At 42.3% G+C, this 22,044-nt stretch overlaps 1 protein-coding gene across 7 annotated transcripts in view; it reads left to right on the top strand.

Moving 5' to 3' along the window:
- Positions 1 to 22,044, top strand: part of LOC144687463 (GTPase KRas) — a 63,935-nt gene that overhangs the window by 28,256 nt on the left and 13,635 nt on the right. For all 7 annotated transcript variants that reach the window (XM_078553647.1, XM_078553652.1, XM_078553651.1 and 4 more), the window contains one exon: positions 18,266 to 18,397. In XM_078553647.1, coding sequence (XP_078409773.1) covers positions 18,287 to 18,397 — 111 coding nt within the window. In that variant the 5' untranslated portion in view covers positions 18,266 to 18,286. The remainder of the gene's footprint in view (positions 1 to 18,265; positions 18,398 to 22,044) is intronic.

The following is a 22,044-nucleotide window of genomic DNA, read 5'->3' as shown; positions in this document are numbered from 1 at the left end:
GGGAGACTGTCTGTCTCTCTCACTGGCTGTGAAGGTGGAAGATGGCTGTAGTGGCAACGTGGTTTAGGTCATTGTGGTTTGACACGTCACTGAAATCTGACCACCAACCTGTCAAGGGTCCTGCTTGAATGTCTCCAGGCTTCTACTATGGCCCACTTGCCAAGTCATGTGGTGGAGAGCTGGCAATGGGGAAAGGGCCATGAACTTGGGAGCCCCTGGTCAAGAATATGCACCCAGGTGACAGTTGCATGAAGGTTGTTGGCCACCTGTGTTGGAACAGAGGTGTCTTTGGGCAGCAGCATCTGTGACTAAGCAGTCCTCTTCAGGATACCCTCTGCTCACCCCAAATGGCGAGAAAAGGCTAGAAAAGATGGCCTAAAAATAGGCTATCTCACTTTCTCCTGGGTGGGGATCACCATCTTCATGGTCAAAGAAAGAAATGTTGAGGCATGGAGGCATCAGTGAGGAAAAAATAGGAAGCAAATCCTCCAATCCAGATATTCTGTCCCATGTGCCCAAAGATCTGTGGGTCAAGCATCGGCCTGTTCAGTCACATGAAGACCCATGGCAGAAACTTGCAACCCTGAGTAGACATCACCCTCGAATCAAGGGACAGCCGGTGAAGCTGGCCCAAGTAGGCAGTGCTAGTGGGGGAACTGCAGAGGCTGCATCACAATGGTGAGGGTGCCTCAAATGATACGATGCCCTTAAAGAATGGTGAGCTTGATTGCGGGAAGGAGGGGGCCAGGCTGCAGGGGCACCTCTATGGGCCATGTGTTGCCTATTAAGGAGAGTCCCTCCCCAAAACCCACTGCAAAATGCCCACACGGATGGAAAGTAGCCCTTATTTCATGGCATGTGGATATCACCTGGCAGGGCCAGAATTTGTTTCCCATCTCTAATTTCCCTTTAAATTGAGTGGCTTCCTAGGTCATTCCTGAGGGCAGTTAATTAGCCACATTGCTGTGGTTCTGGAGTCCCATGTAGGCCAGACCAGGTAAGATTTCCTTCCCTAAAGGGCATTTTTTTTTTTCTCACCAGGCCCTTCCTGACTCTTTTGTTCTTGGCTTTCCCCCAACCCCTTTCCTGGTTGGTTTTAACATTTAAAAAGGAATCTTTCCAATATCGAGTTAGTGAACCAGATGGGTTTTTACAACGATTGATAGTTTCATGGTCACTATTACTGAGACTAGCTTTATATTCCAGATTTATTAATTGAATTTAAATTCCACCAGCTGCCGAGATGGGATTTGAACCCATGTCCCCAGAGCATTAGCCTGGGCCTCTGGATTACTAGTCCAGTGACATTATACCTACTCTGTTTCCCTCTTAATTAACCCATTAAATGTCTCCCCTCCCCACTCCTCTGCCCACCTTATTATAGCCCTCCTCCCTCCTATCACCAATGGACTGGGAAAATTCAACCATTAACTCTGTTTCTGTCAAGGCAGATGCTGCCAGACCTACTGAGTGTTTCCAGCATTTTCTGTTTTTATTTCTGATTTCCAGCATCCGCATATTTTGCTTCTGTTTTTCTTAGTTTCTTCCTAGCCAAGAGGGACAGCGAGGCCGATTGTAGGGTTTGTACTCACACAATAATGGGTGTTGAACCTAGGACCTCCTTCTGTATTATGGCTTCTGTTCATCCCTGGAAAGGCTGACTGAGTCTGGAGGAGAGTTGTGCTGGTATGCTTCGTGTGTCAGTACTGTACATGGCCAAAACCACAGCACATGCTCAGCAATATACAAATAAATTTGGAGAATGTGGTACAGTCAACTTGTGCGATCAAGTTGACCGCAATCTGTTATCCTAGGCAATCATTCAGGTTCAGCCCTGCAATGTTGTTTTTCCATGTTATACAGTTTCTGCCTGCTCCCACCACACTTCCTGCCTTGGCCGAAAAGCCATCATACCTGGGACTTCCCAGGGGCTCTGACACTTTGACTAACAGAAAAAAAGAGCAGTGGAACTATTATTGGGCATACTAAGTACCTCAATTGGATAGCCTGCTGTCATGTTTTCACCTATTTGAAAACAAGTGCCATGCAGACGAGATTCATTTTGGATCTTTGAGGTCCAAATCAAACCTTCCTTTAAAGGAACGAAGGAGATTTGTGAGGAAGTGAAGGGTTGGAATTTTTAACGTCAACAGTATGTACCATTTTTTAAATGGATATGATTGACACTAAAATATGCCATGGCTTTCAAGCATGTTCGATTATATCAGGGAATATCATCTGACTGACAATCAAACGTCCTTTTAATCTGGCATATCTAGAATTTTTTCAGGCTTTCCAGGAGCTTAAAATATACTGATAAAGGTACAACAAATATCCTGAACTATTCTGTTCACTGCCATGAAGTACTAGAACCAATAAGCAGATGTGGGACCCCATTGTCTCTCAAAAAGGGTCTTCTCTCTTTCATTTGGGCTATGGGTTGACTTGCATCCAAATCTAAAAACGTTCTGCTTGAGGGCCTAGTTATTGAGATGATGACTGTTGGATCAAGGTATCCTGACACTGGCGGTGGTTCTTGATCTCAAAGATCACCTGCAAATGGTGATTAATGCACAAAATAGAAAAGATTTGCGAGTGGCTTACTAGTTTATTTTATGTTATTTTATCTGATGGCCACCTGGCCCAACTACACATTCAACCATATTGCCTGCTCAAAAAACCAAAGATGTAGCACTTGCAGCTGTCTCAACTCGCCTTTCCTCAAGCAATCCTCTCATTCCTCCGGCCTTGTCAAAATCCCTCCCTATTTTGCCGATACTAAAAATGACTTGTTGACTATGTCTAACTGTGACCTATGTCTAATTGTGACCTCTCTTTCATCTCCTCTTTCCATCATCAACTTTCCCTTCCACGTAAAGTTCTCAAACCACAACATGATCTCACCAAGGGCCCAACCTGTAGAAAAAAATTAGGTGTTTTTTTTTGTTCTTCAAAACTCAAAATTGGGTGAAGTGAATTTAGGAGCTAGTTAAAGCCTGTCTTGAAGCAATGTCGTAAAGGTTGTGGTTATAGTCTTCATAGTAACATACCGGAGCGGAGGTCTAAAATGCTGTTTAAAAAACATACAGACATCATGGTTAGTTTAGTTTGTATTTGGTGCCCCACCTTTTTAATTGCTTGCTATTAAGAATGTCGCAGTAATTCAATGTGATATGAGGCCATTTTTCTCCCAAGTGGAACCTATGAGAAAAGTTGGAGGATCTTGCATGTAAAAGGCAAATTGAAAACCTCACGAGAAACAGGTTTATATTCTTGAAAGTGAAGGAAGACTTGTGTGTAATTTAGTCATTTTTTATAAATAAGATTTACCTCTCTGACTTGCCTGACGTCGCTATTCATTCTAAGCATTCCGACATATGATCGGTCTGTCGATAGCCCACCGGCCTCACCAAAGTCTATTTGGGAGATCATCTGTACCTACACTCCTCAATTCTAGGTGACTTCTTACTGCATGGCCCCTCAGTTTCATTAATGGAGGGTGGCCTTTCCCCTCCATACCCTCATCTTGCCATTCTCTTCCAAAACTACCACCTTGTTACCTATTCCATATTATCAAAAGCCTCCCTTTTTTAAAAAAAACTTGTTTTTCCCCCAGTATATCTTTACTTCCTGCACAGAATACACCTTTTTGTCAAGTTTCCTGAGATGTTCTTGGAGGGGGAGCACTCAGTCAGTACACCAATGTGCTCTGCTGCGAGACAGCCAATATTACAATTTAAATAAAAAGGAATTCTGTGGATAATTCTCTTTCCATAACTTGACATTCCTTGCTATTGATTTCCTCTGGCACTATTGTTGCCTGCTGGGCTTGGCAGCATAATTTGGTCTGTTGAAAAGTTCACAGCGATGATCACATCTGCACCATTTGTTACCTAATCGAGTAGCTCAGTGCAAAGGATTTTGAATTCTGCGTTGAGCGTTAGTGCAGTTGTCCAGCTGAGGATGAGATGAGACACCATATGACTGGAGTTTATCCTTTTAGTATCTGACAGCCTTGCATTTAACTGCATCCTGAATGCCTCAAATGGCTTAACTACTAGCTGCTGGTTATTCCAAACAATTAACACCCTCTTGAATAAATAAGTCCTTAGTAACATTTAATTTCTAGATGTACATTTTAGTAGTTTCAGTTTATGAACTTTGGTCCTACTGGCTTGACATTTGAAACACATAACAAGGTAACTTGTTGGCTTTCTCTCCCCCTTTTCTTGGCCCTTAGAAGCTGAGCTTGCCTGATCTTCACAACTCAAGCTCTTTATTTGGAATTGTTCCTGTAACTGCTCTTTACACCCCTTTCTATGGATGTCTGTCCTTTTTGTGCCAAGGTGGCCAGAATTAAATGGAGCTGCATTCTAAAACACTCACTCATGCATCTTAGGCTCCCAACGTGACCTCTCTAGATTTGTATTTAACTATTACTTTGATTATATCCCAGCATCCCATTTTCTTTCTCAGCTGTTCTTCTCCAGGTCTCCAGTTTAATTCTACATCACTTATTATTTACTGAGACTCAATATTATTTTGATGTGCAATAGAAATCATTGACTAGCCACAGGAAAGGTTACACCAACACTGCTTTAGGGTGACACAAATTTTAGTCGAGCATCTTCACAGACTCTCAGTTCAGGTATATGTACTTCATGCATATATTTATGTAATAACAATCACTCACCAATCCTGAACCGAAAAGTGAAGTGCTGAACTACCAAAAAGCACTCGCGCATGCTGCTTTTTACCAGCAACTGCACAAAAAGGTTAAATTTCTCATGTATATACTGAATGACCAAGATCACATGACTAACACCAGTATCTCTTCATTTTTCTATTCGTCGCCAATCAGAAATTCAATTAGCCACATCTAGACTCCCAATTAGTTACCTGTGGCTGGTGGCTAACTTCTTTCACAATACCGCTTTACACATGTCACTTTTAACTTTTGTTTCCTATTCATTTGCCTAATTGCATTACTGATTTTTAAGCCATTCTGTGAATTTTTAACTCCATCACTTTTACTGTGTTCATGATGTTCGCCATACTTATACTGGCGATTTTGATTTGGAAATGAGCACTGACCCCTAAAGTACTTGTTCAACCTATTCTCCCTATCTGACATTGCACCTCCCATTTCAAAATCCCAAGCAGTGATTTGCACAGGTCACACCCAACATCTATGCCTTGAGACGCAATTTACATGAATCAAAGCCTGCATTCTTTTCCGACCCAAGTAAGGAAAAGGCTTGCACCTATATAGCTTCTTTCATGACCTTTAATATCCCAGAGCACTTTCCAACCGATGAGCACCGATGAGAGTTTTTATTGTAATATAGGAAACACGGCAACCAATGTGAAGACAGCAAGCTCCCACAAACAGCAACATGATGAATTAATGGATCATCTGTTTGTGATGTTGGTTGAGTGATGAATGTTGGCCAGGGAGAACTCTACTGCCCTTCTAATAGTCCCATGGGTCCTTTTACTTTCAACTTGGAGGGCAGACAGGGCCTCGTTTTAAGGTCTCATCCAAAAGACACTCCCTCAGTGCTGTGCTGGCGTGTCAGCCTAGATTATATTTTCAGTCTTTGCAATGGGACCTGAACCCATGACATTTGCCATGGGCGAGGCAAGTGTGCTACCACAGTGCCAAGACCAGTACAATGTATGGGTTAGTATGGTTAGGATTAACAATTAACCCTTAGTTGTGCAATGTTGCTTCTTGGGAATTGTACTTCTTTCAGAGGGTAGTTGCACCTGTACTCGCAAGCTAAAACTACATGGCCAGGTTTACTTACAGATGTAATGGTGCCAAATAATGCCTTTTTCCAATCAGTAGGCACAGAACAATGGGCTGAATGGCTGCTTTCTTCGCTGAATTATTCAAAATACGACAGGATACTGAATCACCACATTAAACTGGAATTGGTCCACAATGGTTGTCAGTAGATACTGGTAATCAGGATTTTTGTAGATTTCCCAGATGTGGACTGAGAATTACACTTTATGCATGGAATGGTGACTTCCTGCCAGAACTAAAACTGAGCAAGTAGAACTGGAATTTACAAGCCTGTAAACAACCTTGAAGTTTTTTTAACAGATTGCAAGAGATGAGGTGTTAATGTCTGAATACTTGTTGCTTTCTCCCCTTCCTTTGAGAGGCTATAATTGTTCATTTGCAGTCAATCTGCAGCAGTTAACATTTCAAATACTGCAGGCAGCAATTGCTTAACTTGAGCCAGTTAGTCAAGCAATGAAACAAACAAGAAAGATCTAGGTTCCTCAATGATTTACATTAGAAGTGGGGGGATGTTTGCTAATGAAAGTTCAGTGCCATTTGCCATTGCCCAGATACTGAAGCGGTTTGTGTCCATATGCAGCAAGACTCAGGCAACATGTAGGTTTGGGCTGATAAGTGGCTAGTAATCCTGGAACTCTCTCCCTAACAGCACTGTGGGTGTGCCTACACCTCATCGGCTGCAGCGGTTCAAGAAGGCAGCTCACCACCACCTTCTTGAGGGCAATTAGCGATGAGCAATAAATGCTAGCCTAGTCAGCGACACTCACATCCCATGAATAGAAAAAATTTGTGCCACACAAGTGCCAGGCAATGACCATCTCTAACAAGAGAGAATCTCACCATCTCCCCTTTACATTCAATGGCATTACCATTGCTGAATTCCTATCAACATCTTGGGTGTTACCATTTGAAAGGGAACTGAACTGGACCATCCATCTAAATATTATGGCTACAAAAGCATTTCAGAGGCTGGGAATTCTTGGTGAGTGACTTGCCTCCTGACACTCCAAAGCCTGTCCACCATCTACAAGGCACAAGTCAGGATTGTGATGGAATACTCTCCACTTGCCTGAATGAGTGCAGCTCCAACAACACTCGAAGCTGGAATCCATCTAGGACAAAGCAGCCTGCTTGATTGACACCTTATCCAGTAGCTTAAACATTCGTTCCCTCCATCACTGATGCACAGTGGCACCGTTGTCTACCGTATACAAGATGCATTGCCAAAACTCACCAAAACGTCTTTAAAGAACAAAGGAAATAAACAGCCAAATAAAGCATTTTTATAATAAGGTGTAAATAGTAACAACTATTTGCAACCTCAATGTTAGAATTTACATTCCAGTTATATTTCTCTAGCAATTTGATGCAATGTTTCTAAACCTGCAGCCTCTACCGCTTAGAAGGACAGGGGCAGCAGATGCATGGGAACACCTGCACCTTCAAGTTCCCTTCCAAACCTCTCTCCATTCTGACTTGGAAATATATTGCCATTCCTTCACTGGCGCTGGGTCAAAATCTGGGAGGCCCATTCCTAACAGCACTGTGGGTGTACCTACACCACATGGACTGCAACGGTTCAATATGCCAGTTCACCACCACCACCTCAAGGGCCAATTAGGGATAGACAATAAATGCTGGTCTAGCCAGCAATGCCCACATCCTGTGAAAGAGTAGAAAAATACATTGTTTGGGAATGCTGATCCATTCACCTAGTTGGCTGCAGAGTGAAGAATAAGGACCTCATGGCTGTCATTGGTTGTAGCCAAAATTTAAATCCATTGTATTGTATCCTAACTTGATATAGTAAAATGCAAAAACTTTCCTATTTCAACTTTGGACTCCAGGTTGCTATAGTGAATAGTTTCATTATTTTGCCTTTCACTGATGTTCAGCCAATGGTCTTTGTAGTTGTACCCCCTCTTTAAAAATAAACTGGGGAAAATCCTGTGGTGTCTGTATGGTGGGGCAGTGGATGGGCTGTTTAATCACCCTTTCAGGGAAGGTCTTGCATTTATAGTTCCCCACAACCTTGGGATGTCCCAAAGTGCTTCACAACCAGTTTAGTACTTTTGAAGAGTAGCTACTTTTGTAATGTGGGAAATGTATGCACAGCAAGATCCCATAAGCAGCAATGAGGAGGTAAATATTGGCCACGATATCAGGAACGTTCTCCTGCTCTTTGAAATAATGCCGTGTGATCCTTTTTATCTTTTGCCAAGAGGACAGAAAGGGCACTGTTTAATGTTTCTCAGTGTCTGCCTGAATTATGTGCTCAAGCTTCAGGTGGTTCTTGACTCCTTGCCTTAAAGTCAGAAGGAATGTAGAAGTTACCACTGAACTATGCATTGCAATAGCTGCTGTTTTGTGGTCATTGAATATCATGTACCTTTACTAGACTACTGTGGGAAGTGTTAGTATATTTGGGTTCACAATTATTGGTATGTACAAGATATACTGAATATACTCTGGTACATTGGGTATACCAATCTGCAGCATTCAGCTAATGAAAAGCTACCATTGTGTAACATTATTAGGGATGCATTTTGCAATGACTTGGTGATATTAGTAGATGAACATAATTAAAATGACAAAAGAGTAATGTTAGAACAGAGGTGCTTGCCATTTAAAGTAAATGAAACTAACATCGATTTAAAATAATGGAGAGAGGAGTAAGATTACACTTCTAACACTGATATGACCAATGCTGCAGTAACTTCATGGCTTAGTGTTTCCTATGTAGTTTTGTGTACACTGGGTATTTTGTAAATAAGTTACACCACTTATGCACTGTTTACAGTCCAACTAAATGGAGTTTATTCTCATGAAGCCGTACACAAACTGGAAGATATTTAATGTAGGATAAAAGGTCTAAGATTCAATTTTTTCTTTGGCAAGGGACATGAAACATAATCTAGGAGCCCCCACCCCCTGAAAAAATAATGAACAAAGTGCCCCTTCTGAAAATATCACTGCAGCAATTTCAGTGGAAACTGAATCCGTGAGCTTTCTACCAAATGTTTGATTAATTACAATGTTTGATGGGTGGAGCACTAGATGTGGTTGGTAATGGTGAGAGGCTGGATGGGCTGAAGTAGGTTGGAATGCCAGTGGCAAGATGTGGGTGTATTGGGGAGTGGGGGATTACTGGAAGAAAGATCCTGGTGGGAGAGGTAATTGTAGAAAGTAGGTTAGAGGGCTATTGAGAAAAGTGTGGTGATTTGATAGTGGTGGTGGTAGCCAGGGGGCAGAGAGTTTCTTGAGAGCAGAGGGTGTTATAGTCTAGAAAGTCAGTTGGTGAAAATAGTGCTGGACTTTACTCAGTCCAGCACTTAGAGTCAACGTTACAAGTATACACCTCCTGAAACTGTGGTCCAGTTCTGTTTGGAAGTTCTCTTCCTGTGCTCAAGTCAAACCCTCCAATTAATCCCCACCACCTGCATGTAATTAAACACAATTAAGAGGGTTGGGGATGAGGTGTGGCTGCTTGGCTTTGTGAATGGAAGGAGATGCTATAAGAAGCAAGGTTTCACAATCCATTCTATTTATTGCCTAGAAGAGTTTTATGCAGCAGTGACCGAATTTAAGTGCAACAGCAGACTTTCTTCTGTTACTGCTGGGTGAATCTTTTTAAGAAATGACTCCTGCCAACTGATCATTCACACCTAATGTACCCTTCCCTGCCCTGCAGTCACCAAGACTGCGTTCTTGGCCAGACACATTCTTAAAGTTTTTCAAAGCTATTTATTTAGCTGTAGGTATGTATGAAGCCTTGAAGATTAAGGTTCAGGTGGGGGCAAGGGTTGCAAGGAATGCAGGAGTACCAGTGAAGACAACTGGCTGCATCAGATCAAGCTCCATTATGGCAGGGCGCTCTGGGCCATCGACCTGACTTGCAAAGCTCTGAGGTGGGTCGTGCTGGAGATAAAACAGCACCAGCCGCCTTGCACTGGAGGTCCAGAATTAAGTGAGCAGCAATGCCTCCTGTCTTGGAGACCAAGCTTAAACGATTCAGTCAGAAGTATAATAGAGATGTTGGAGTGTGGGGGGGGATGGGGGCTAAATTCAAAACTCATTCATGCAAATGTTATTTCAGTGAGTGAGTGGTCAATCAATCGCTCTAGGGATACACTGTGGAGATGGGTTGTTCTGATTCATTCAAATGCGAATACTGTTCTGAAACTGTATTTTGGGATACAGATACAGTATGTTAGTAATTTGAGACAAGACATGGTATGTGTAATGTGTTTGGGAAGAACAGGTGAGCCTAGAACCTATGGTCCTCGAAGCTTTCCACCACTGGGATATTCCTCACCTTGTGTTCTGGATCTGCTGTAGACTCATGGAGATTGATTATCATGGTTAGTCTACAGCTTCATTATCATTGCTGTGGCTCAGTTCATAGCACCCTCGCCTTTGAATCAGAGGGTTGTGGGTTCATGTCCCACTCCCGGAAACCAAGAACTGTGATTGTACTCGAAAAGAGTTGCAATCTGTGACTGTTGATAACTCGAAAGAGTATCATTGTATCATGTGACTGCAGGATGGTAGGTGAACCAGATAAAGCTTGGTCTTTATTCAGCAATTTCTGTTACTGTATGTTTGAACTGTGACTGAGATAGGCATCGCAAAAAATAAATATGACATTTAGTGGAAGGGTAAAGGACTTTTGACGCAATACTAGCTGACATCTTTCGCATTACTCATGTTTAATAGGGGATATCATGGGACCAAATTTTATGCCAACTAGTTTCATCAGAGATATTGCTGCTTCAATATGTGGCCCTGGGAATACGAGGAAGCCTGGATGTACTAGGATGAGATCTCATTACCTAGCAGTACTTTAATAGTGTTGAGTCTAGGGCTATTGGGAGTGTTGGGTAGGTCCTGCAAAAAAAAGTCTTGAGATTATTAAAAAGTCCTGGGATGCAGAGCGTTGGGGACGGTCGGAGCGCACTGAAATGGTGATCCGGCAGATTAACAGGCCTGGGAAAAAGTTGGAGGGAGATTCTGGAATGGGGTTGGAGAAGCTGTAGAGAGTGGATGTGGGGTTCAGGAGCACTGAGAAGGGAGTTCAGAGTCTTGTAGCATTGGCAGAAGCCTTGCTTGGTGGCCGTGAGGGGAAGGGAGCCTAGTAGAATGAGGCCTGCAATGCTTTAGGGTGTCAGGCATCTACCTAACACTTCTGGTGATTGTTAGTTAATTCAGTTCTTGAAGCAAAAACAGAAAATGCTGGAAAAACTCAGCATCTGTGGAGAGAAAACGGTGTTAATGTTTCGAGTCCATATGACTTCATCAGAGCTAAAGAGAAGTAAAGTTGTGATGAAATTTATACTGTTTAAGGGGGGTGGAGCAGGTGAAGCTGTATAGAAGGCCAGTGATGGGTGGAGGCAAAGGAGAGATTGACAGATGTCATGAACGAAAGGACAAAGGGGTGTTAATGGTAGTGGTAAGGTCTAAAGGAGGTGCTGATGGTGGCATTAAAGTCAGAAAGTAGAATGTGATAATAGCAGGATAAGGGTAAGCACTCTGGAAAGAGCAACATGAACAAGTGACAGATGACCCTTGTAGGGGTGGGGTGGGATGGGGGGAAAAAGATTGAAAATAGGATAAAAGGTCGGGATAAAACGATGAATAAAAAAGAAAATAAATAAAAATAAGCAGATAAATAAAAATTAAAATGAATATTGAAAGAAAGGGGATAAAAAAAGAGGGCGAGGATGGGGGAGAGAGTTCATGGTCTGAAGTTGTTGAACTCAATGTCAAGTCCAGAAGGCTGTAAAGTACCTAATTGGAAGATGAGGTGCTGTTCCTCCAGTTTGCATTGGGCTTCACTGGAACATTGCAGCAGGCCAAGGACAGACAAGTGCACATGAGAGCAGGATGACGTGTTGAAATGGCAAGCGACGGGAAGTTCTAGGTCATGCATGCGGACAGACTGAAGGTGTTCCGCAAAGTGGTCACCCAGCCTGCTTTTGGTGTCTCCAATGTAGAACAGGCTGCATTGGAAGCAGCGAATATAGTAGACCAAATTGAAGGAGATGAAAGTGAAGCGCTGCTTCACCTGAAAAGTGTGTTTGGTCCCTTGGACGGTGAGGAGGGAAAGCATTTTCTGTTTTTGTTTCAGATTTCCAGCATCCGTAGTATTTTGCTTTATCAGTCCTTGAAGCACTTGATATGTTTATTCAGCCTTATCTGGAGTTGAAAAAAATTATTTAAGGAAATCTCAGTTTACGAGTTCTGATTTAACAAAGTTCATTTTGAAACCACAGAGTTCTTTTCCCACACCCCCGCCACTGTTGAAGGGTGATGTAGGTGTTGGTGAAAGGATTTAGATGTAGTGTGTGCATTTTAGGTCAGTAGTGGAAATATAAGTTGAGGCAGGGGATAGTCTCTGCTCCTTGGTGCATTTTCTTTCCTCACAACCAGAAAATATTGCAGATGGTGAACTGTCATAGAAACTCGCACCATTTTGATCAAAGTCCGAAATGAAGCTCAGTTAAAACTTTCTACCTTGCTAAGGGTGTGATGACCCTAGAGGGTGTAGAGAAGAGTGGTTCCAGGAATGGAAAAATTAGTTAAAAATTGATAGGTTGGAGAACTTGGAGTTGCTGCCCTTAGAGCAAAGGAGATTGATGGGTGATCTGAGGTGCACAGGATTATGACAGGCTTAGGTAAGGTAGACAAAGAAAAGCTGTTCCCATATGCTGATGGTACATGGAAAGGGGGATACAGATTGAAGATTTTGGGTAAGGAAGAACTTTTAGTGGGTAGTAATGACTCGCTTACTACGAGGGTGGTGGAAGTGACATGAAGAATGATTTGATTTTGAAAGGAAATAGGTATTTGAGGGAAATAAACTTGCAGGGCTATGGAGGTAGAGCAGGAGAATGGGATTGATTGGATTGCTCTTTGGAGAGCTGGCATAAATGTGATGGAATGAATGGCCTCCTGTGCTGTTATGACTAGCACAAACCTGGAGGTAAATGCCTTGTTCTGAGAGCTCAACTGTGACTGGAGATTAATAATGGCATGTTGCTGCTTTATTCTTAAATATGACTTGAGCAAGAATTAAAAAAAAATTCTTTTGCGGGAACTAGTTTGTTTTAATTTCCTCACTCTTTTTGGTAAGAACTAAAATAGTTTCACCATAAGGTACAGGTCAGCCAAGATCTTATGGCAAAACAAGTTTGAGGGGCTGAATGGCCGCCTCCTGTTTCTGGTTGTTGGAATTGAAATATGTTCTGTTGTTTGACGTGCTGAGTAATCTGAGCTGGTACAGATGTTTATTTTTAGCATTATCTGTCACAGTGACACTCCCAAGTATTTTCAGTAGAATTCCGTTCCATTTAGGTGTGGTTTATTAATCGCCTCTGGGTTTTGACTCTGGTTTTCTGGGAATCGGGGCTGTAGTGTAGGGGGTTACTGGTAGGAATACACAAACCATCCCTTCCTGCAATTGAACTGCATCTACTCAGAATCTCTTATTGACACGAGATATTTTAAAACATTTTGGCTATGACTGAGGCACTACATCTGAAAATTTAATGGGCTTCATTTCATGTCTGTAATCTGCTCAGCACAATTCAATGGAGCAATTTAAATTAGTCTCAAAAAACCTGATTGTAAAGCTCCTACTGGTATTAAACCATCAAGAGACAGCCTTGAAGATTCCCCATATATTGTGTCCCCTAGAGAGAGAGAGAAAGAGGGTGTGTGTGTGTATGGTTGGACTTTAAATATGGTCATAGAGTTATACAGCACAGAAACAGGCCCTTTGGCCCATCATGTCCATGCCGGCCATCAAGCACCTATCTATTCTAATCCCATTTTCCAGCACATGGCCCATAATCCTATATGCTAAAGTGTTTCAAGTGCTCAACTGAATAATACTTAAATGTTGAGGGTTCCTGCCTCTACCCCCTCCTCAGGCAGTGTTCAAGATTTCCAACCACCCTCTGGGTGAAAACATTTTTCCTCCAATCCCCTCTAAACCTCCTACCCCTTACCTTAAATCTATGCTCCCTGGCTATTGACACATCCACTGAGGGGTAAAGTTTCTTCCAATCTATGCCCGTCATAATTTTGTATATCTCTATCCTTCTTCTCTGTTCTAAGGTGGGTGGGTGGGGTGTGTGTGGCGCAGTGGCTGTGGCGTGGGGGTGTGTGTGGTGGCCGGGCGGGGGTTAATAAATGCAGTTGTTCTATCCCTAACTAAGCTGCATAACCACAGGTCGAATAATTCCCAGGTTTTTTATTCTCCTTTCTTTAAAAAGTCCAAATCTTAGATTAAGATTTGATTTGGTGTCTGTTGTTGCCATTTCAGTGTTGGGGCAGGGATGGATATTTGAAAAGCTGGAGCCTGGCTTGTCATCAGGCCTGAGAACAGTCTGGCGCTGTTGATGCCAACCTTTAACTAATGACGTGAATTGCTGAGATTTCCGAAACATGCCCACCAACATTGCAACCTTGTTCTGTATGTTTTTAAATCTATGTATTTTCATAACTGAAATAATTGAATACTCCTGACATTCAGTGATAACTCATCGCTTTTGGAAAATCTAAATGTTAATGGAGATATGCAGTAATTCAGTCTTCTGTCCTTTTAATGATATATAAATGATTTTAGCAGTGATTCAGGATCAAGCGCTGTCTTAATCATTTCTTTTGTATTGTCACATAGTGGGAGTTTAACGGCACGGTCTGCATGAATGTTGGTATAGTGTGTTACAAAAATATCATTGCCTTTTGTCTCTGCTCAGGCTGAGGACGCATCTCAACTCTTCAATTGCTGACCAATGTAGCGATTGCACTGATGAAAGAGTTCTCATTATATAATTAGTGCCTTTCCTGACCTTGGAGCATCCCCAAGTGCCATATAGCCATTGAAGTTTAAGCACTGTTGTAATGTAAGAAATATGAAAGCCAATTTGCACTCCGCAATGGGATAAATGATCAGGTCATGCAGATGTTGGCTCATTGGTCTAGCGGGTATGATTCTCGCTCTGGGATTTATAGTAGAACTTTAAAAGGAGCAGTCACATTGCTGGGAGTGTACTATAGGCCCCCAAACAGAAACAGAAGAGCAGGTATGGAGGCAAATTTCAGAAGTGTAAAAATAATTAGGGTAGTAATAGTGGGGGATGTCAACTTCCCCAACATTAACTGGGCTAGTCATAGTGTGATAGGTTTAGAGGGAGCGGAATTCTTAAAATGCATCCAGGAGAGCTTTTTAAGCCAGTACGTAGAGGGTCCTACAAGAGAGGGGGCGGTCCTGGACTTAATTTTAGGGAATGAAGCCAGGCAAGTGGTAGAGGTATCAGTGGGGGAATGTTTTGCAGATAGTGATCAAAACTCCGTTAAGTTCAAGGTTGTTATCAAAAAGGACAAGGATGGGCTAGAAATCCAAGTTCTGAATTGAAGGAGGGCCGATTTTAATAAGATCAGATATGATTTGGCCAGAGTGGACTGGGAGCAGCTACTTTTAGGTAAATATGCATCAGAGCAGTGGGACTCATTCAAGAAGGAAATAGGGAGAGAACAGGGCCAACATATTCCAGTAAAGACAAAAGTGGGACCAACAAATCCAGGGAACCACTTATGTCAAGGGATATACAGGATTGGATAAAGAGAAAAAGGGAGGCTTATGGCAGATATCGAGGTCTCAAAACAGCGGAAGCCCTAGAGGTGTATAGAATGTGTAGGGGGGAACTTAAAAAGGAAATTAGGAGAGCAAAAAGGGAGGAAAAAAAATTGGCAGGTAAAATAAAGGAAAATCCAAAATTATTTTACAAGTGCATTAAGACTAAGAGGATAACTAGGGAAAGAGTAGGGCCTATTAAGGACCATAGTGGTAATTTGTGTGTGGAGCTGGAAGACGTAGGTAGGGTTCTAAATGAATACTTTGTGTCAGTGTTCGCATGTGAGAGGGACGATGTGGGTATGGAAATCAGGCAGAAGGATTGTGATATAATTGAAGAAATTAGCATAGAAAGGGAGGAGGTTCTAAGTGGTCTGGCAGGCTTAAACGTAAGGCTTGAACATAAATCTCCAGGCCAGGAAGAAATGTATCCCAGGCTGTTGAGTGAGGCAAGAGAGGAGATAGGTGTGCTGGCAATAATTTTCAATACCTCTCTGGCCACAGGAGAGGTGCCAGAGGACTGGAAGACAGCCACTGTGGTACCGTTTATTGAGGAAGGGATAAACTAGGGAACTACAGGCCAGTCAGTCTAATCTCAGTGGTGGGGAAACTATTGGAAGCAATTCTGAGGGACAGAATTAATCTACACTTGGAGAAGCAGGGATTAATCAAGGACAGTCAGCATGGTTTTGTTAAGGGGAGGTCATGTCTGACCAATTTGATTGAATTTTTTCGAAGAGGTGACCAGGTGTGTAGATGAGGGCAATGCATTTGACGTAGTCTACTTGGACTTCAGCAAGCCTTTTGATAAGGTCCCGCATGGGAGACTGATAATGAAGGTAAGAGCCCATGGGATCCAAGGCAATTTGGCAAATTGGATCCAGAATTGGCTGAGTGGCAGGAAGTAGAGGGTGATGGTCGAGGGGTGTTTTTGTGACTGGATGCCTGTGTCCAGTGGGGTTCCACAAGGATCGGTGTTGGGTCCCTTGCTGTTTGTGGTATATATAAACGATTTAGACTTGAATGTAGGAGGGTTGATCTGTAAGTTTACGGATGACACGAAAATTGGTGGGGTGGTGAATAGTGAGGAGGATAGCCTTAGATTACAGGAGAATAGACGGGCTGGTCAGATGGGCTGATCAGTGACAAATGGAACTTAATCCGGATGCAGTGTGAGGTGATGCACTGGGGCAGGACAAACAAGACACGGAAATACACGATGAACGGTAGGACCCTGGGAAGTACTGAGGATCAGAGGGAGCTTGGTGTGAATGTCCACCGGTCCCTGAAAGTAGCGGGACAGGTTGGTAAGGTGGTTAAGAAGGCATATGGGATACTTGCCTTAACCGAGGCATAGAATATAAGAGCAGGGAGGTTATGCTGGAACTGTATAAAACACTGGTTAGGCCACAGCTAGAGTATTGCGTGCAGTTCTGGAACCTGCATTATAGGAAGGATGTGATTGTACTAGAGAGAGTGCAGAGGAGATTTACCAGGATGTTGCCTGGGCTGGAGAGTTTTAGTTATGAGGAGAGATTGGATAGACTGGGGTTATTTTCCCTGGAGCAGAGGAGATTGAGGGGAGATATGATTGAGGTGTATAAAATTGAGGGGCATAGATAGGACAGACAAGAAGGAACTTTTCCCCTTGGTGGAGGGATCAATAGCCAGGGGGCATAGATTTAAGGTAAGGAGCAGGATGTTTAGAGGGGAGGTGAGGAAGATTTTTTTCACCCAGAGGGTGGTGGGAATCTGGAACTCTCTGCCTGAAAGGGTGGTAGAGGCAGAAACCCTCACAACATTTTAGTATTTGGATGTGCACTTGCGATGCCATACAAGGCTATGGGGCCTAGTGCTGGAAAATGAGATTAGAATAGTTAGGTACTTGTTTGACTGGCGGAGACTCGAAGGGCCAAAGGGCCTTTTTCTGTCCTGTAGACCTATATGACTCTATGTTGATTATGATATAAATTGGCTAGGATACCAGGAGAAATTGCTAGCTCTTCAAATAGTGCTGTGAAAATCTTTTGCATCTAACCGAACGGGCAGGTTTGGTCTTGGTTTGATATCTCATCTGAAAGACTGCACCCCTGAGAGTGCAGAGGCCGCTCAGTATTGCATTGAAGTGAGTTCGATGTTGAGCTCAAGTCTCTGGAGTGGGTCTTGAATCTAAACCCTCTGACTCCTGAGGTGAGAGCGCTCCACTGAGCCATGGCTGACACCTAAATCTGGTACAGCACTTGCTGAGTAATCTTGCATGGTTTATATCATTTAGGTGACAAGTTCTAATGTATCTTGCTAGTTTGACCTGAGTTTTCAAAATCTGACTGTGGAGTGCCATAGCTTGGTGATGGTTGCCATCACGATCTAATTAAATGGTGGAGAAGTCTGAAAGGGGCTGAGTGACCTTTTTTAATTGTCCTTGGTTTAGGTGTTGCTGGCAAGGGTGGCATTTATTGTCCTCCCTGGTTGCCCTGAGATTGATATGACTGGTATCTAGGCTCTTAGTTGTGTTCCAATCATGTTATTGTGGAACCTGAGCCTCACAAGCCAAGATAGGTAAGGACTGCAGGTTTCTTTCCCTGAAGGACAGCAATAAACCAGTTGTTTTTACCACAATCCAACAACCTCACTAACTTTTACTGATGCCAGCTTTTTATTTCCAGATTTTTTTTTTTCCTTAAGAACTGAATTCAATTTTGGGATTTGAGCTCATATATTTGCTGGATTGCAAGTCCAGTAACAGTATCACAGTATGGCTATATCTGCTGCTATTCCTATGTTGCTAATAATGTGCCCTTTTCCTTAAACAGGTCTGTCCCTAAGCAAGAAAGATGACAGAGTACAAACTAGTGGTGGTCGGAGCTGGTGGTGTAGGCAAAAGCGCTTTGACAATCCAGCTTATTCAGAACCATTTCGTAGATGAGTATGATCCCACGATAGAAGTAAGTTTTCTTGTTCCCTGTTGGGAGATATTTGTTGAACTCTGCACATTGACTTTGTGTTGAAATGGAGCATTGAGCGTATGAAGTGATGGTTATTCCCATATTATTAAACACTCGCCTTCATTTTTACTAAGCTATCTATACTGCTTCATCTTCCAAAAAGCAGCACAGGTATGTCCATAAGAAAAATTGACTAGCAAAAGAGTCCAACAGCAGAGATGAGTTGGTTGAGGGGGAATATTCAGGGCACAAAGACTCAAGAATAACAAAATGGCATGGATAAGCAATCTTTTATATTTCACCCCTCTCCTAATATTACTCAGTTCTGTTGAAGGGTCATGAGGACTTGAAACGTCAACTCTTTTCTTCTCCGCCGATGCTGCCAGACCTGAGTTTTTCCAGGTAATTCTGTTTTTGTTATGGATAAGCAATGTTGTTTGTACAGAAGAAAGAAACCGGTGTTGGTTTCCAGAATGGAAGCATCTAGATCACGTCATAGCCCTGCAGGGAGGTATACGGAACGAGAAACATTGAATAGACCGTGTCAAGATTGATTTGTTGCAGAAAGGGATACAGATGATTTGAGATGTCCAGGCTAGTTCAGAAAATACAACAGTCGAGTGAAATCATTCAGCTTCATTGCTGGTGGGTGAGGATTTAGTTGTAATGTATAACGTATTTGCGGGGCAGATTTTTCACTGATGTAAAATGGAAACTTGCACAGAAGAACCTGGTTACTTTCTTAATCAGAAGAGAGGTGAGAGGCTCATGCAGTTCGTTCAGGACCTATTCTGCACACTGGACACCAGTGAGAGAATACCATAGGACTTGATCAGCCCCAAGAAAATGGGGAACCTACCATCCATTCTGGTCTGGAGTAACATGTACACCTTGGAATGAATTGTGATGTTCATTCATTTTAGCCTTGCCTATTCAGTAAGTGAGGGGTGGGAGGCTGTCCAGCCCAGTTGGCTTCTTAAACCAGGTCAGTGGAGAGCATGGCAAAAAAAAACAGTGCGACCACCGACAAACCTTCAGCACAAATTTCCAACACTGCTCCAGTGGATGGATGGCTCATGTTCACAACACAGTTGTTAACAGTAATTGAAAAGAAATGAGTACCAGTATGAACAAACAAAGATGTTGCATTTATATAGTGACTTTCATGGCATTCCAAAGTACAACCAATGAAACGGACTCTGTTGTTGTGATAGAGAAATGCCAGTTTGTGCATGGCAAGATTCCACAAAGAGCAATGCAATGAATAACCAGGTCATTAGTCCTTCAACATCCCACTAAAAGAAAATGTGGTCCAGAACACTGAGGAGAATTCCCCTGCTGCACTTGGAGATAGTATTATGAGATGTTTTATGACCACTTCAGGGGGCAGACAGGGCCTCACTTTGATTTTAAATTCACTTTTAATTTTTGTTAAACACAAGATTAAACAAGGATCTCTCCCAAAAGCACCAAACTACAGTAAAGTCGGACCTAAAGATAGGCACCTTCAACAGTGCAGCACTCCCTCACAGAGGGAGAATCTAGATTTTAATTGAAAGAAATGATCTGAAGCAAAGTGTGGACTGGGTTTCAAATTTCCTGGCCTGATAACACTTGCTGTGAGTGAAATTCCCAGTTAACATTCCATTCTACTGGCCTTGTGGATTTATTGATGTACAGCTTTTGTTTTGCCCATGTTCTTGAACTTTGAAAGGTTGGCTGCCCCTGCTATTGATTAACATTTCAAAGACTTTGACTCATTTTGTATGGGACTGAACTTTTACAGTAAATACAGTTTTCAGTACGTGGAAGGAAATTTGGAATAAGTAGAATAAAAACAGAAAACGGTGGGAAAACTCAGCAGGTCAGGCAGCATCTGTGGAGAAAGAAACAATTAACGTTTTGAGTCCATATGAGTCTTCAGAGAATAAGTAGTAACTCTGTGAAATGCAGTCTTATGTAAACTTGTTCTCTTTTTAGGTTATTTTCACTATTTTAGCTATTTTCTTTTGATGGGTCCTTAGTTATTTCTTGGGTAACATGGGTGAACCTCTAGACATTTACGCAGCTCCAATTCACGCTGCCTCCTCTTGCATTTACTTTCTGCACATCTGGGCTTTCAGCTATGAAAATTCCACTACCCTAAAGGAGATAAATTTGTGTCTGAGTATTTTGATAGACAGGAATAACGAGCAGCTTTGCAGTCACTTCACAGACAGGGTTGTTCCACTTTACCATTGAGGCCCTCTAGTGAAAGAACTCTGTTACTGTAACATTAAGATATTGGCCCAGATTTTGCAGTTGTAATGATGGTGAGACTGTCAGCGTTCACTGTCACTAGAACTATAAAACTGGAAGTCCTGGTCCTCCGCACATGCAAAGTTAAACGTGCTGAGGGAATGCTGCACTGTTGGAGGTGCTGCCTTTCAGATGAAATGTTAAACTGAGGCCCAGTCTGCAGACTCAGCTGGGCATAAAACACCCTATGACAGTTGTTTTTTGAAGAAGAGCAGGGGGGTATCTCTGGTGTCTTGATCAGTATTATCCCTTGATGGACATCTCTCAAAAAAAAGATTACCCAGTCATTATCACATTGTTTGTGGCAGTTTGCTGTGTGCACATTGGCTGCCATGTTTCCTACATTACAACAGTAACTGCACTACAAAAGTACTTCATTGATTGGAAAGTGCTTTGGGATATCCTTGGTAGTGAAAAACACTATATAAATGCAAGTGCATTTTGCTTGCACTATTATAACATAATGCCTATTGCTATGGAAAATTATAGTATTTTATATTGCTTTATTCTGGAGAATGCATTTTGAGTAGTTTAAGTCCTGCAAGCAAGATTGGTTTGAATGACTAAGGTCTTTTTACCCAATTCAATCTCCTCCTTCCAGTATACTAACCCTACTGTCTTCACATTGCAGTATCCAGTGGTTTCTTGAATGAGTCCATTGTCCTGGTCTCAAGTACCCAAACTGGTGACATAATCCAGACACTGATCATTCTTTATGTACAAAAATATTTCCTGATGTCAATCCTAAATTCCTCCCCCTCAATCCTGAACCTCTCGCGCTGTCTTGTCTTATTGTTCTGGCATAGCTGAATGTGATGTTTTATTTGTTTTTCTCTCATCCCATTTAAGTATCTTGTATACCTTCTGTAAGTTATTTCTCTCTGAGACCGAAGTTCCATAATTTATCAAGTTACATATAAATGAACACATGAATTGGGAGCTGGAGTAGGCTATTCAGCCTCTTGAACCTGCTCCACCATTTGATTAAAATCATGGCTAATTTGATTGTCGCCTTGGCCCTACTTTCTTGTCTATCCTCTTGACTTCTTTGTCAATAAAGAATCTATTACTCAGCCTTAAAAAAACTGTTCAATGATCCAGCCTCCACTGCTGTTGGGGGAAGAGAATTCCACAGACTAACAACCCTTGGATTCTCCTCATCTCCATCTTAAATGGGACACCCTTTATCTTTAAACTGTGTGCCCTAGCTCTAGTCTCTCCCACAAGGGGAAACATCCTTTCAGCATCCACCCTGTCAAGTACCCTCAGGATCTTGTATGTTTCAATGAGACCCCCTCAGTCTTCTAAACACTAATGGAAATAGGCCCAACCTGTCCAACCTTTACTCA

This window comes from Cetorhinus maximus, chromosome 12, assembly GCF_964194155.1.
Source record: "Cetorhinus maximus chromosome 12, sCetMax3.hap1.1, whole genome shotgun sequence".
Classification (NCBI taxonomy): domain Eukaryota; kingdom Metazoa; phylum Chordata; class Chondrichthyes; order Lamniformes; family Cetorhinidae; genus Cetorhinus; species Cetorhinus maximus.
This window is presented reverse-complemented; position numbering and strand designations above follow the sequence as displayed.